Source organism: Talpa europaea (genome assembly GCF_964194135.1).
Source record: "Talpa europaea genome assembly, chromosome: 2".
In the NCBI taxonomy this organism is placed as follows: Eukaryota; Metazoa; Chordata; class Mammalia; order Eulipotyphla; family Talpidae; genus Talpa; species Talpa europaea.
The window spans coordinates 101,923,540-101,939,876 of NC_140068.1; the positions used below are offsets into that span (position 1 = coordinate 101,923,540).

Here is a 16,337-nt window from a genome sequence, read left to right on the forward strand (position 1 = left end):
GAGAGGGGAGATGTGGGGGAGGGGCCTGGGGACCAGGAGTATGAGGACCCTCCTGAGAGTCTCCCTGGTTCCCTTGGGCCTCATTTCCACACAGTGAGGATCATGGAGTTTTCTTTTACCATTTTTCAAATCTCTGCTGATTTTGTGTTTCACATATATTAACATATTAACATAACCTTTTTTGTATATGTATATTATATGTATATTAACATAACCTGTTTTTGGCATGTCCCCCCCCACAACACCATTAATACACTAGAATCGACATTTTCATATTGATGGGTTTACAGATGGACACATGTGTGTCCTCATATTATTTACAAAATTGATAATAGTTTCTCACTTAACAGTTTGCCATAACAATTAACTGTCTAGTGCATTAAGTTCATAAACAATAGTTGATGTGCTGTAGTCTCGAAAATTAAATGCCACTTTTGTTTTCTCCTTTGGTTCCTTCTACCCCTGTTCTTGTTTTTGTTTTCCTCTACTCCTTCATTTTTTGTAGATTGCAAGAGCTATAGTGTAGCACATTATAGTTGGATGTTATATAAAGTCTTTGGAAAACAAGTAAATTTATTTATTTATTTATTTTTCAGCTCTTAGAAAAATTTTACTTAGTGGAATATAGCAGAAATATCCATTGATTAAAAGCAGCTCAAAGATAACCTACACGTTCAGTGAATTAGTTCCTTACAAGTGCATGCAGTCCTTAACATTTTGATCTCCATAATACTTTTTCAAGAATACTAGTTTACAGGATGGTCTGTGGTTGGTGAATTGAAAAGAACAATTTTATGGTCATATCTGGATAAGGACCTTTCTGTTTAGTTGCTATTCAGTCTTTCAATCCCTGGGTTTTAAGTTTTATAGCCACATTTGCGTGGAAAGTTGTAGCATATTGGTTATGTATGTGTGTGCTTGTGTGTGAATCAAAAAAGATAAATGCATCAACTAAATATTTCCAAACATTTTCCCTTGTAAATTTAGCCTCACTGTCATGTAGAAAGCTAGGCGTGGACCCTGATGTGTGAGTATCTAGAGTCCCTGACGTGACATGTGTGTCTCTTGCAGATTGGCGCAAGGAGGAGTTCCAGGCCTGTGAGTGACTGCTTTCTCTGGGGTTGCTCAGCTTCTGGCCTTTCCTTCTGTTCTGTATGGACACAGACTCTGCACCCTCCATGGGGATGGGGTGGGCACAGATATGATGTCACACAGTTGGGCTGGGGGTGACTGGTCAGGGATGCGAAAGGGGCTCCTTAGTCCTTGGGCTCCAAACTCATTCCCCTGGGGTCCTGTGACATATCTGACCCCAATGATACCTGTGGCTCCTTCTCTTACTTGGGGGACTGTGGGCTGGAGCCACAAGCTCACATTTTACGGGGCGTATCCCTCCACTCATACAGCTATGTATCTGGGATGAGGAGTATGTGACCCTGTTATGGGGTGAGGATGGGTCTGGCATAATGGGTCCCTCTCTTTGCAGGGTCTGTCACACTGGATCCAAGTTCTACCTGTCCTGCAAATGTCCGTCTATATGACAATAAGAGTCTGACCTCTTATGGCAGTGTGTTGGGTCTTGAGGGCATCACATCAGGGCGTTGTTACTGGGAAGTAGAGGTCAGGGGTGGAGATCATAAGGCCAGTTGGTGGAACCTGGGAGTCTGCAGGAAAGATGCTGACAGGCAATATATAGGAAATGTTTCCCCCCAGAATGGGTTCTGGGCTGTGGGCATGGATGATTATTTTTCAGCCTGTACTAACCCTCGTACTCTGCTACCCCTTAGGCAGTTTCCCCACAGGATGGGGGTTTTCCTGGACTATGATCATGGGGATGTCTCCTTCTATGACATGACTGATGGCTCCCACATCTTTTCCTTCCCTCCTGAGTCCTTTTCTAGGACCCTCTGTCCATTTTTCTTCCGCGTTTTAGGACATGTGTCCATGACCTTCTGCCTCCTGGAGGCTGGGCCCCAGAAGCCCTCTGTGCCCATGAACAATCCTTCTCTGGAGGAGCCTGTGAGCCCCCCAGGGGAGGGGATTGCCTCAGGCTCTGGTGTGGATGGGGCTCCCCCAGGGCCTGAAGCCCCTCTCCTCCCCTGTACCCTTAAGACCGTGTCCCCATGAGGACCCTCCCTGCCCAGCCCTGCCCTGGGCTTTTCTTGGGGCTGCAGGTTCCCTGTGGACAAACTTGGGAGTGAGTCCCAAATGCTGGAGTTTCGTCCTCCTGCTCTGGGTGCAGGTTCCTGGGCTGTGGTTGAGAAAACAGTCAGGTCAGGCCTTGTGCTGAGGCCACAGAGGAGAAAATTTCCTTATTTTGAACTGGCTTGGTGTAGGATGAACTTTTCCATGGAAATCAATTTTCATTGGTAAACAGAATTTTTCATGGGGTTTTCATGCTGTTTGGTTAAGAAAGAGAATGAGCTCTGAATTATTGTCTGAATTAATTGGAGTTCACTTTATCCTCTGGACTTTATGTGGAGGAACCAGAGTGTGAATGAGGGTCCTTATTCATTTTCAGGGGTCTGGACTAACTGAGCAGAACAGCTGGCCATGCACACTTTCAGGGAAATAGTGGACTTTAAATGGAACCTAATATTCTGCAGCGAGCCAGCCACAACAGCCTGGGTGTCAGGGGTTCCTGAAGGATGGGATGGCCTCAGCACAGTTGTAGAGAATGAGGGGGAGGGGAGTGAGGAGATACAGACACCTGATCAGGGTGCAGACATCATCCTGCTGAGGGTCTCAGCAGCCCTTTATTTATACATTTCAAGCAAACTGTGAGAGTGCACAAGCATATGCATTAAGACAGGAAGATAGCAATCATTATATCATTCTCAAGAACAGTCAAGTGTCTATTTGCCCACCTGCAGAGGTCGTGACATTTATTATTTTTTGATTTAAAGAAGGCACAGTTGCTCAACAAAAGTGTTCTTAGAGTAGTCATTTACCTTAAACAAACAAACAGTCATTTTATTATGAGCAAAAAGCTTATGTGACTGCAACTAATATTTCTATGTTTGCCATAGTGAAGGATTAACTAAGGGCTAGGGGAAACAAAGGGCAGGAAGTTACCTGGGGGAAGGGAGACAAGGGAATTTTTTCTAACTAACCTATGAAGTTTAGACTAACATATAACCAAATGATTAAAGCAAAAAAACAGAAGGCTTTTATATAGAAATCATCATCTATAGTATATTGTTTTAATATTGATTTGATATTAAGGAACCAAGGGCCCGGAGGGCCTTAATGCCTGGCAAGCCGCACTAACTCTTCCCTAGCCCCCAGCTCTCAATTAAGGGAGGAATTCTCCTAATCTAACAAAAGGGTTTTCTACCTATTACTCCTCTAGTTGTAACAGGGTGGTCCCCAGGAAAGGGGGAGGTTTTAGTTTCCCTGCCCCACCCAAATGTAGGGTGGAGCTGAGCAGGGAGAGAAGAAGATGCAGAGGAGACTGAGGAAGGAAGGAAGCAAGATGGAGCTAGAAGGAGACCTGGAGGAGGCACATGGAGCCTAGAGACATGTGAAGAAACTGAGTTTGCCTTTTGGTCATGGACTGGGTGACACAGAAGTGGGTGAGTCCGTGGGGAGGTGATAATGGCAGCTTTTATCTTGATTTTGATTTTGCTCTTTTCCTTCTGGGCTTGTCTGGTTGTTTCTGACCCTTTTCTGTGGGTCCCCACTGGAAGATGCTTTAGACTTGTGACAGGCTTTGAGGCCTTGCTCAGGGCCCATCCTGCTTGGGTGGATTTTTACCACGAGGGGGCGGGTAATTTTGGGTGCTTAATTTAAAAACTATATTTTTTGCCTTTCCTGTATTGTTTCCTAATTGTATTAAAGTTCCTTCCCATTAAAGTCTCATATGTTTTTCTGTTAATGAAGCAAATGGCATAACCCATTTAGAACATGCAGGTTTGTGGGTTCTGGGCTGCCCCTCTCCCTGCCCTGTAACAATCTAGTCAGCCTAGTTTCCATATCTAACTTTAAGATCAAGGGAAAGTTCCTTTTTCTATATGATTGCTGATTGTTGTTTTAAGGAACTACAAACATTTCATCAGAGGTAGGGCGGAATATGGTTATAGCTTTTGGTTCTCAAAATGGTTAATACGTGACATATCAGTAGTTGTAACATTGACTATTTCCAAGTGCATTATTTGTGCTGCCATGGTTATTAGCTCAACCAGTCACTAAATTGCTGTTGACTTATTTTTGAATGCACACTCTAACAGCTACCATACCAGATGTCACCTCCAGGGGAATCAACCCTAAACAAACAGGACAAATTTAGCAGGAGTGGCCTATGGCACCTCCTGGCTTATTAGGAATTTTCTTACACTTGGAGCATGGCTCTGTCTGCCACCCAGCTGCTATCTTTAACTTTAAAGTAAAACAGTTTCCTTCTCCATTTAGCCCTTGTCTCAAAAGACCACATCTCCTTATTAAAGACTTGGCCAAGGGATGTTTACAGCCTTTTGTTCCCAGAAGTTTTTTCACTTGTTAATGTAAGGCCAAATGTTGAATTACTGCCTTTTGGCAGAGAATTACTAATTTTATAGAAAATGTAATATTTGTATCATGCAGTGCCATTTGCCATCAAATTGGTTATTCAGTAATTGATCAAACAGCATTTGCAGTTTTGCCTTTAAATGCACATTTTAGCAATGGTAGAAATTAGCCATAAACAAATGAGGAGAATCTAGCAGGAGTCAGCTAATGAGATTCCTGACTTTTCAGGAATCTGCCCCATGCCCAGACCCTTGTCAGACAACATGAGTAGTATGGCTCCCAGTAATATTCTTCTTGCTTCCTATTCTGGAGTGGAAGGAATACACATACATTTTCAAGCCTCATAAAATCTTTGTTATTTGTAAAAAAACTTGCGGTGTGTTAAGGTACAGAATTTAGGAGAAGCATTTGGGTTTCCCTTATGTGTCAACAACTGTTGAAAGGAGAGAATTGCTCCTTGAATTAAGATGAGAATGAAGAAGAGCCTTTCACTTTCAGGGTGACTAGGGGAGCTGTGACCTGAGCTCCAGGTGCCCCTGTGCTGACTCGGTCCTTCCAAGTCCTGTGGCAAAGTATCACGGGAACCACAGCTGCCAGAGGAAGGGGAATCCTGAGCCTCAGACCTGCAGGGAGGAAGGTGTGATCCCTCCCCCAGGGGGACACTGATGTGGTGGGAGGATGAGAAGGAGAAGGAAGAGTGGGGAAGGAGTCAGAGGTAATAATGGTGCGCAACCCAGGACAAAAAAAGGATTCTAATAATTTTAACAGTTTCTCTTCCTGTCATGCATTATTTTTTATATACTTTGGGTATCCTTTTTATGCATTTATACAAGTGTTGGAGCTTATGCTTGTAATACAGTTTTTCGGTAACAGAATAGATAAAGGGAATGTGATTGGATTTGAGAAATAAGTAATAGAGCAATGTTAGCTACAAAGATGCAGGCTGTCTGTCTCCTCATTCTGGGGAAACATACAGTGTGTTGTGTGGGTGTTCAAATGTGTATAAATGGTGCGTGTGGAGCTCAGTAGTCACAGTTGTGGACTCTCCAATCACCCTTTATCACTTCCTGGCCCACACCCCCCACCTGTCCTCCTGTGTGACCTGGAGCTGGACCCCAGGAGCATGTCCCTTGGCCCCTGCACAGTGTCAGGATGAGCCCTGGAGAGGACACTCCAGTCACAGCCAAGGACATGCTTCTCCTGGTCGTGCTGCTTTTCTTCTGGATTCTATGGTGGAATGTAGTGACTTTTTTTTTTAACAGTTATTGGTTCCCTCAACTATTATCAATGAAATTTTCCTTCTCTTGTTAAGAAAAATTATTAAAAACCTACAAATGGGTAAAGAGTTGAGTGTCATGACTCTTCAGTCTCACCTGGGGCATTACAGAGATTGTTAGATGCAAATTCACATAATTATCTAGGAAATGTATGATATTTGACTTGGTGTTTTATCACTAATAAAGGATGTGTTTTCTGTGAAGTTGAATGATGTGTCTTTGTTACAGGGCAACCCCAATATAAAATGTGTTGCCTGACTGGGTCCTCACCCGCGCACTGAAAAGGGACTTATTAATGCTCCACTGCAGGCACATACAAATGGTTAATAAAAGATTTATTTACAAGGGAAGGGGAAATGAGGAAATGTACAACTCAGGGGGAAAAGAGGGAGATAAAGTCTTAAATGTGTCCTACCCGTTCCAATGACTTGGAATCCCAATGTCACGCTGAGAGATGGCCATGACCCAAGAGCCGTGAAGCCAAGAGAGAGACCCCGCCAAGGCCCTCGTGTCTGGTTTTATACCAAACCTGGCTGCTTAACTCCACCTTCAGGTCCCAGCAACCTTCCCTTTGGTGGTGATGGGATTTTTCTTTCCCAGTGTCTTGATGGCTTTGATCTGGATTGGGGGTAGAGTCCACAAAGCCTGTATGGAATTAGCTCAGGACATCCTTTCCCCCTAGCATGTTCAGTAGAAAAATAATTTAAAAAATAAAGTTTATTACCCCCAAAACATTACCTGCTATTTAAATTTTTGTCAGTTTATCACTTTCTTGTTTTTTAATTAAAATTATTCTTCAGCTTATTTATTTGGAACTGTATTTCCTGCTGGACAATAAAGAACATATTCTTCAAATTCTTTTTTTTTTTTTTAAGATTTATTTATTTATTTATACAACCACTGGGTACAGTCTGAAGTGTGGGAGGGTGAGAGAATTCACCAGAGCCAGAGCGGGGAACAGAACAGGCAGACCGATGAAATATACTGCTGAGGGGAGCAGCGGGAGGCAGGAGAGGTCTGCTGCATCATGTGGGACTCTCGCCAGTGGCCGGGGATCGAACCGGCGCTGCAGAGTCTGCAGGCGGCTTCGCAACCCAGCGCTCAACTACTGCGCCACGGGGAGGCCCATATTCTTTAAATTCTTTTTTGTAGCAGGTTACTAATTACTAGTTCATTACTATTAATAAATTGAATAATTTATTCATGTTTTTATCAGAAAGTCATGTTAGTGACTTCCTGAAAATTATACATTTCTTATTTTATAAAGTATTTTTCGTTTTTGAAAAGACATTTTTACTTTTGCGTAAAAGAGCTGGGGTGTAGACCCCAGAGGTTCGGGGCAGTGAGAGGATTCACCAGAGACAGAGTTAGGAGCAGAACAGGCAGAATGACTGAAATACACTGCTGAGGGGAGCAGCGGGCAAGACAGGAGAGGTCAGCTGTACTATGTGTATTAGCTCCCTGGCTCGGGATCAAACTCAGGCCGTAGTGGTGATAGCGCTGAGACTTAACCCCTAGGTCACCAGAGAGACCCCCTATAAAGATACTTTTCATTAAAAAAAAACTTTTTAAAATTATAATAGAAAACTTTTTTAAAGATTTATTTTATTTATACAAGTACTGGAGTACAGGCCAGATGCACGGGAGGGTGAGAGGTTTCACCAGAGACAGAGCGGGAAACAGAACAGGTAGACTGATGAAATATACTGCTGAGGGGAGCAGCGGGGAAGACAGGAGAGGTCTGCCATGCCATGTGGGATTCTTACCAGGTGGCCGGGATGGAACCCGCACTGCAGAGGCTGCAAACAGCTTCACACAGTGAGTTGCTCAACTTCCTGCACCACCAGGGAGGCCCTATAATAGAAAACTTTTATTCTAGATAATTTTAACCAAAATACACTAAAAATCCCATTATAAATCAAAAAGAGAAATCACTGCAATAGGGCATCCCCTGGTGGCGCAGGCAGTTCAGCGTCACACCGTGAAGCTGTCCACAGACTCTGCAGCACCGGTTCCATCCTGGCCAGCCAGCAAGGGTCCCACATGGCTCAGCAGACCTCTCCTGTCGTGCCCGCTGCTCCCCTCAGCAGTGTATTTCATCATTCTGCCTGTTCTGTTCCCTGCTCTGGCTCTGGTGAATTCTCTCACCCTCCCGTGCATCTGGCCTATACCCTGGTTCTTGTGTAAATTAATAAATAAACTTTTAAAAAAGAAAGAAAAGAAATCACTGAAATATCAGTTATCTAATACCTAAATGCCCTTCCCTTGCATAGCGGAGGAGTAGCCTGAGGAGAGGAGGAGACACCAGGCCCCAGACAAGACGGGGCAGACCCTGGGTCTAGACTGAAGCTGCTCATCTGATGCTCATGTACCTTCTCACCTCAGGAGCTTGTCCACCCCCAGCTGAGCCCCAGAGTCTATGTCCCCAGAGTCCTGGGCGGGGCTTATCCCCTTGTCCTCTGTGAACTCTTAGCTGTCCTGTCTCCCTCCTCTTCTCTCTCTCTGGGCTCAGGGAAAGTCATCTGAGGAGATGAAATCTTCATCCAGAGGGAGCAGAACCCCCAAGTGGACAGGTCACGGGCGGATTTGGGAGAGTCAGAGTGTCTTCAGTATCCTCCTCCCAATATGGCTTCAGATCTCTCATGGGGACCCCAACTCTCTCACATGGTCCCTGCAGAGCTCTTGTCTTAGTGAGAATCAACTACCCAATAGCCGGATGGGTAAGGGACTGGACGACAAATCCCCATAGTGGTACTGCTCAAACACCCACTTTGGCGAAGTGGGGGCATACCTAGAACAGCACTGCACCCTGTCGCGGACCAGCACAGTGGTAGACTGGCAAGGCTGTCCCAGGGATGTGAAATTCGTGTAGGATGGTCAAGGATTTGGCGCATAAATGACAGACAGACACACTTCAAGAGTGAAGATTTGAATGTAATTTGCTCAAATTGTTATGCATATTTATATATTTTTAAAAGGCACTAGGTCACACAAAATTTATTTTTCCAGCATAGCAATGTTTTTTGTTACCTAGGCATAGAATATAATTTTTTAGCTAATAGTTTATAAGTTGTTAAGCATATGTGGTTATAATACATTTTTTGAAACTGATTTTTACATATATAGAAAAAGTCAGGTAGGTAAGAAAATAGTATAATTATAGACAGGTTGTTAAGTTATTTTTTATTTAGAAACAATGACTAACTGGTTAATGGTTAAACTGTTTTGTAGGTAATTTTATCAGACTTATTTGTAGGCGACGCTTTTAGCAGCCTTGTTTACAAGCAAAGGAGGGGTTTTTTACTGTGGGCTTAGTGCCTAGATTAGACTTATAGCCATTTAGACATTTGTCTGAATTGAACGCCAAAGATTTTCATGATGAAGTCCCTTGGGGACTGTGCCTGTCTTAGGTCGTCAGGAGTCACAGACATGAGGCTGGCCAGTGCCTTCTTTAGTCTGCCCCCGATCTTACCCGTCGTTGACTGTCCAGTCCAGCGCACAGGGGAAGGGGGTCTTATTTACTCTGACTTTCTATGTGTCTGAGTAAAAGCCTCCCTCTTTCCAGTATGTTTACTGGCATTCAGCGGCAGGGGCTGCCGCAGCACCCTGTCAATTATCCCCTTAAGGGTGGAGTTGCAGGAGGTTCTTGATCTGGTGATGTATGTCAATATGGAACCAAATTCAGAAGCCTGTAGAGAAGCCAAACCTGAAGCTAGTCCCTACAAGGAGGGACGAGCACTGATTCCAGCGGAGGCCTGGTATATGGATGGCTCCAGCCAGAGCCGGCCAGCATCATGGACAGTTGTGGCTGTACACCCAGAAGTGAACACTATTTGGCTTGAAACTGGGACAGGACAAAGCAGCCAATGGGCTGAACTGTGAGCAGTATGGATGGTGGTAGCCCATGAGCCTTCCCCTCTAGTAATGTGTACTGACAGTTGGGCTGTGTACAGGGGCCTGACAATGTGGATTTCCACATGGAATCTAAGTGACTGGACAGTCATGCATCGGCCATTGTGGGGCCAGGCCCTGTGGAAAGATCTATGGGATTTAGGGCATCAGCAGCAGGTGACTGTTTGTCATGTCACAGGACATGTCCCATTGGCCTCACCAAGCAATGATGAAGCAGATCCCCTAGCCTGGGTTCGATGGCTTAAAACTGCTTAGGGCAGGATGTTGTGTAGTGATTGCACAGACATTTGCTCTACGCAGGGCAAAAGACAATGTGGGTCATTGTGTGTGCCTGGGGTCCACCTATACCTTTAGAGAAGGTTCAGACTGTTTGTGAACAATGTGTTGTGAGGCGAGCCATGCTACTCATGTTGTCTGACAAAGGTCCTGGCATGGGGCAGATTCCTGAAAAGTCAGGAATCTCATTAGCTGACTCCTGCTAAATTCTTCTCATTTGTTTATGGCTAGTTTCTACCGTATATGGCAATTGTTTAAAAATGCATTTGAAAGTAAAACTGCAAATGCTTTTTGATCAATTTCTGAATAACCAATTTGATGGCAGATGGCACTGTGTAATACAAATAATACATTTTCTAAAAAATTAGTAATTCTCTGCCAAAAAGCGGTAATTCAACATTTGGCCTTACATTAGCAAGTGAAAAGCTTTCTGGAACAAAAGGCTGTAAACATCTCTAGGTCAAGTCTTTTGATATGGATTTTGGGTCTTTTGAGGCAAGGACCATATTGGAGAAGGACATTCTTTTGCTTTGAAGTTAGAGATAGTAACTGGGTGGCAGCTTGAAGCCATGCTCCAAGAGTGAGGAAATTTCTGATAAGCCAGGAGGCTCCATAACTGGCTCCTGCTAAATTCTTCCTGTTTGTTTAGGGCTGATTCCCCTGGAGGTGACAATTGGTATGGTAGCTGTTTAGAGTGTGCATTCAAGAATAAGTCAACAACAATTTTGTGACTGATTGAGTTGATTACATGGCAGCACAAATAGTGCACTTGGAAATAGTTAATATTACAACAACTGATATGTCACATATTAACTATTATGAGAATCAGAAACTATAATCATCTCTGGCCCTGCCTCCGATGAAATATTTGTAGTTCCTTGAAACAACAATCAGCAATCTTATAGGAAAAGGAATTTTCCCTTGATCGTAAAGTTAGTTACGGAAACTAGGATTGTTATAGGGCAGCCCCGATATAAAATAAAACGGGTTGCCTGGCTGTGGGTCCTCACCTGCGCGCTTAAAAGGGACTTATTAATACTCCACTACAGGCACACACAAAAGGTTAATAAAAGGTTTATTTACAAGGAAAAAGGAAATAAGGAAATGTACAACTCAGGGAGAAAATAGGGAAATAAAGTCTTTAATGCGTCCTACCCGATCCGCCGACCTGGAAACCCAAAGGCACTCTCAGAGCTGGCCGGACACTGCGAGCTGGCGGAGAGCCAAAATGGGGGACCCCCTCCAAAGCCCATGTGTCTGGCTTTATATCCACCTGGCTGCTTAACCCCACCCTCAGGTCCCAGCCACCTTCCCTTTGGTGGTGATGGGATATGGAGTGGGGGGGTGGAGTCCACAAAGCCTGTATGGAAATAGCTTTAGGACATCCTTTTCCCCCTAACACGATGACAAGATAAATATAGAAGTAATAGGTAGAAAAACTCTTTTGTTTGATTAGAATTCCTCCCTTGATCGAGAGCTTGGGACTAGGGAAAAGTCAGTGTGGCTTGTCTGGCATTGATGCCCTCCAGGCCCTTGCTTCCTTAATAGTGAATCAATATTTTATTAAAACAATATAGTATTAGATGATGATTTCTATGTGAAAGCCTTATGTTTTTTGCTTTAATCATATAGTTATATGTTAGTCTTAACTTTATAGGTTAGTTAGAAAAAATCCCTGTCTTCCTTCCCCCAGGTAACTTCCCGTCCTTTGTTTCCCCTAGCCCTCAGTTAATCGCTCACTATGGTAAATATAGAGATGTTAGCCTCAAGTCACATAAGTTTTTTCTTGCTAGCAATAAGGAAATTGTTTGATTGTTTAAGATAAATGACTATTCCAAGAATACTTTTATTTAGGAACTGTGCCTTCTTCAAAATAAAGAATAATAAACGCCAGGACTTCTGCAGGAGGTTGAAATGAACGCTCCTGTTCTTGAAAAAAGATGTGATAATTGTTGTCTTCCTGCTTTAATACATATGCTTATGTACACTCAGGGTTTGCTTGTAATCTATAAATAAAGATTTGTTGAGACCCTCGGCAGGAGATACTTGCACCCTGATCAAGTGTTTGTGCCTCCTCACTTCCCCTCCCCCTATCCCTCAGATTCATCCACACCATCTTGTCCTTAGGGGGAAGCACTGACAGAACAGTTTGCTGGAGCTGGCTTCCGGCAGTGCAGTTGAGACCTTTTGCATCCACAGGCCAGGTGTTGTGGGGCCAGGTACCACTGACACGCTGGCAGATCAACATGATTGGACCACTACCTCGCTCTGGACAACAGTATGCGGTCACGTGTGTGGACACAGCTGCTGGTGAGACAGGGCAAGCTAGGGTTATTAGGCAGTTTTAGGGACAGTGCAGGAGGGGACCTCTGAAGAATTTAGGGAGGCTTCAGAGATAAGGACAACCAAGTTAAAGTAACCCATTCCACTAGGAAAAACAAACATCCCAGGGCCAAGGACAACATTGTTAATGCTAGTCCTGGTTTCCTTCAGGTGGTAAAGGGAGGCAGAGATTGGAGAAATGGAGAGTGGTTTAATTTATGGACACATTAAAAGGGCAGCTGTTTAACTTCAATGCAGGGATGCCCATCCAGAGGACTGGGCCATAAATTTAAAGATGCAACAAATGGGGAAAGAGAAAGCTGTTAGATAAGGAATGTGAAGATTCCCCACTCAGTAGCAAATTAAGTGAGACAGACAAGAACTAACCAATCACAAAGAAACTGATGAAGCTTTAGAATAATGAGGGAAAAAAGGTATATATTCCCTGAGACACAATTCCACTTTGGCTTCCTTGCCCCTCCCAGGCCTGGTTCCCTGGCCTGGGAGTCCCACTTTATTTCTGTTCTTTTTCTCCTCAATAAACTTTTTCTTCTTCTAAACAAAATCTGCCTCTTCTCGCTTGCTTGCCTGAGTGTCTGCGATGTTTCTGCTGCGGCTTCATGAGACACCAACCCGTGGGGGTCTAGTGGCTGGGGCTCAGCGCTGCCCTGCAGCCTGGGATCCGTTCCTGGCTGGGAGACTAGGCCTGACAATTCCGGTATCATTTTGGGGGCTCGTCCAGGATCTCACAAGATTTTGGGTAAGTCAGCCGAGAGGCACAAATTGTTTCTACCTTCAGCTTGTCCTAAACTTCTCTTGCTAAACATTTTCTTCCTCTCGGAGCCATCAAAGAGGCCATAAAAAGGACACAGGACAGTCAGTAAATGCCAAAGGGCAACTGCCTTAAAATCTCCTGTGGAAGGATAAACTGGTGACCAGACCAGGTAAGGGGACTAGCCCATCTGCCAGTCAAAGAATAAAAGTCTGGTTGTCGTCATATGAGGGACTCCGGTCTCCGAAGAGCTAGGCACATACGTCATGTAGAGGCCGTCCGGGAGCTGCACATAAGGGGCTGATCTCCCAGCAGCTCGGGCCATCCTCCCTTGCCTTCAGCAGAGGGGGAGCTGCCGAGACCCAGTAGAGGATGAATGGTCCCAATGTGACAGTTGGGAAAGTCATTCCTCACTAAGCACCACACAGGATCCGACACAGAACCCCACCCTGGTCTCAGATCCCTGTTAGGATTATTTGGATGGCTCCGTATCTTTCCTTGCTCTCTCTCTCTCTTTCTCTCTCTCTCTCTCCCTTCCCTATTCTTCCTTCTCTTGCAATGCAACAGATTTACTTCTCGCTTACCTGTGGGCTTCAGACAGGCAGTAGATATTTCAAAAACTTTTTCTCTGTCCTATATTTGATTGCAAAAAATTAATGGGCACCTGTCGGCCCGGTAAAAGCGACTAGCGTGAGGCCGCCATTCTTAAAGTCTCGGGTGACAGGTTTCTCAGCTGGCAAGGCTTCCTGATCCCCCACTTGCTGAGTGGGAATGTCGGGACTCTCTTGTCACTGATTCCTACTTTCCTCTATCATCCGTGGACTCCGAGGGTGCTCAGAATGACCAAGCTGTGACCCTTGGAACCCTGGACACCCAGGAGATCCGATGGCTCAGACAAGGCGTTCTGCTAGGTCGGCACCTAGGCAAGAGTCACGGAGGCCAAACAGTAAAAAAAAGAAAAGAAAAGGGACTTTCACCTTCTTGATCCCTCCCCTCTAGAACAAACTTCTTTCAGCTTCTATCAAGGCAACTTATAAGGTACAAAATGGTCTTATAAAAATCTTGGGGCACCCCTGGGAGCCTTTTCCCTGATGTCTATTTTAATCCTACTGGTTGGCACAGGCAGGAGAGGCTGAGTTTCATAGTATGACAGGAATGTATGTAAGTTTTGCCTCAAATCCTAGGTCCAGCTAATTAATTATACCTTTGGTATTATAAATTTGTCTCATGGCAGTTTTTCAAAAGGGAGTTTAAGACAAGTAAATATCAGGTTCTGGGCTACTGCTGCTTCAAGGGCTATGACTTAAGGAAAAAAATCAGGTTTGTTGTCTGGCAAATGGACATCATTAAAAGTTAAATCGCAGGACTTGGTCTGTGGCTTGTGTTAAGTCTCTACTGTTCAGGTGTGTTCAGGGTCTTTCATCAGATGAGGAGAATGGCTTACTGTAAGCTTGCTAGAAGCTTGGAATAGATGCCCTTTGCACAGAGACTGGTTAGGGGACGCCGGTAGGGTCCCACAAAGTCCGGTACCCCACACCTGTCTGTTCGGTGGGAGACAGGCAGAGATACATCGGTCACAGTGGTAAGGAGTGGTTAACTCCAGTGGACTTTTATGCGAGGAAACTGTTGATCACTCACAGTTAGAGCTCCGGGTTTAAATGGAGGGACGCCTCCGGTAAAAAGGCAAGGGAGAAGTGGATTGAGAATTGGGTTCAATTTGACCCTAAATCCATAATTTGACCTGTCTATAGGTTTTCTCCGCCTTTGGGGAAAGAAGCAGATGTTGGATACCTGCTTTCATTCCTTTTTTTGCATATGGGAGCCTCCTCGTCAGCCATGCAAAAGAGGCACGCATCTCTCCTGCATCTTAAAATGAGACCAATTTTCAGGAGTAATTGACTCCTATCTCACCTGTTGCTTCTCTTAGTAAGTTACTTAGACCCAAGTCTCGACATCTCTTCTGGCATCCTAGAGTTGAGAGCCAGTCGAGAAACCATAATATATGGTCCTGGTCGGATGGGACGACCTCTGACTTAACTGTAAAAATGTCCCTGCTTTGTCTCTGTGCTGCCATTGGGGGTACCTTTCTTTTATTGCTACAGAGACCATAAAATACTCTATCTCAATTCCATGGGACATGCCCTTAAGCCACATTTTTAAAATTAAAAAAAAAAAAACTAGCCCAATTTGGCCATAAATAACATCTTCTCCAGCTAACCCTCCTTGGTCACAGTCAAAACAAAAAAACAAAATGCTGGGGACTAATAATTAAAGGGGTCCACTACAGCTGGCTGGTAAAAAAGACTGCCTTTGCTCTCAATAAGCAGCTGCCTGGATTATTTTTTTCCAGTATTGAGATTATTGGTATGTCTCTGCTGCCTTCTAGTTGTGGGGGAACTAGACTCTCCCTTTGTCCACCTTGAAAAACTGTTTTGGTTCATGCTAGGGAAAAAGTTCTATGTCCCTGTGTTTTTCTGATTTTAAAGTCTAAAATGTTAAAGGTAAAAACTACTGAGTTACTCTGGACTTACTAACGAGCTATAAAAGGTGATTTTTGGTTGTGACAACTTCTAAACTGCTTATTGGACCTGTAAAAGTTTAGTTTCTTATTAAAATCAATTAATTTCTAATAAAAGTTTGAAAACAGGCAAACTGTAAAGGAAAGTCTTATTCTTCCTCTTCTCCTGTCCTCCCCATACATGGTTCTAAAAAAAAAAAAAAATGTCTTTTGTCTTAAAAATGTGCTTGGTCTCAGTGTGACAATGTAAAGCCAATTAATAATACTTAAAAATACAAACTTAAAATGTTTTTCTTGTCTAAAAAAGTTAATACAAACTGCTTAACTTTAAAATTGTTGAGGTCTTTGGTTGGTTCTAGGCTTTTATCTAAACATCTCTTGATAAGATCTTGTTCCAGAAAGACTAATTTACTTGTCTTTTCCCCTTGGAAAAAACAATATATTCTCCCAGTAAATGACTATATTTCTTTACAGAATTCAAGGTAACATCTAAAGCCATATAGACAAGTTACTGAAAAATGTTTATGGTATTAAGTGTCTAGTTTTTTTTTCTTGCTTTTGTCAACCTATCTAGTACTTGCCTAAGAAAACTTGGTATATAAAATTGTTACAGTGGCAACTCTGCAGTTGACTTAAAATTCCAGTTCTAAGAAAAAAACTAAAACTAAACTAAGGTTTTTGCTAAGTTGAGTAATAAAGTTTGTTAACCATTCTCTGAAATTTCATGTTTACATTTTGCTCCTTATTGTAAGGAAAC

General features: G+C 43.6%; 1 protein-coding gene across 1 annotated transcript; it reads left to right on the forward strand.

The window, feature by feature from the left end:
* Window positions 1–758: 758 nt before the first annotated feature.
* On the forward strand, window positions 759–2,124 carry LOC311167611 (butyrophilin subfamily 1 member A1-like; the record flags this gene model as incomplete). The annotated part of the gene is made up of 3 exons (XM_084228692.1): window positions 759–768; window positions 1,072–1,098; window positions 1,484–2,124. 3 exons carry the CDS (start codon window positions 759–761, stop codon window positions 2,122–2,124), a joined length of 678 nt encoding a protein of 225 aa, XP_084084818.1.
* Window positions 2,125–16,337: the final 14,213 nt, after the last annotated feature.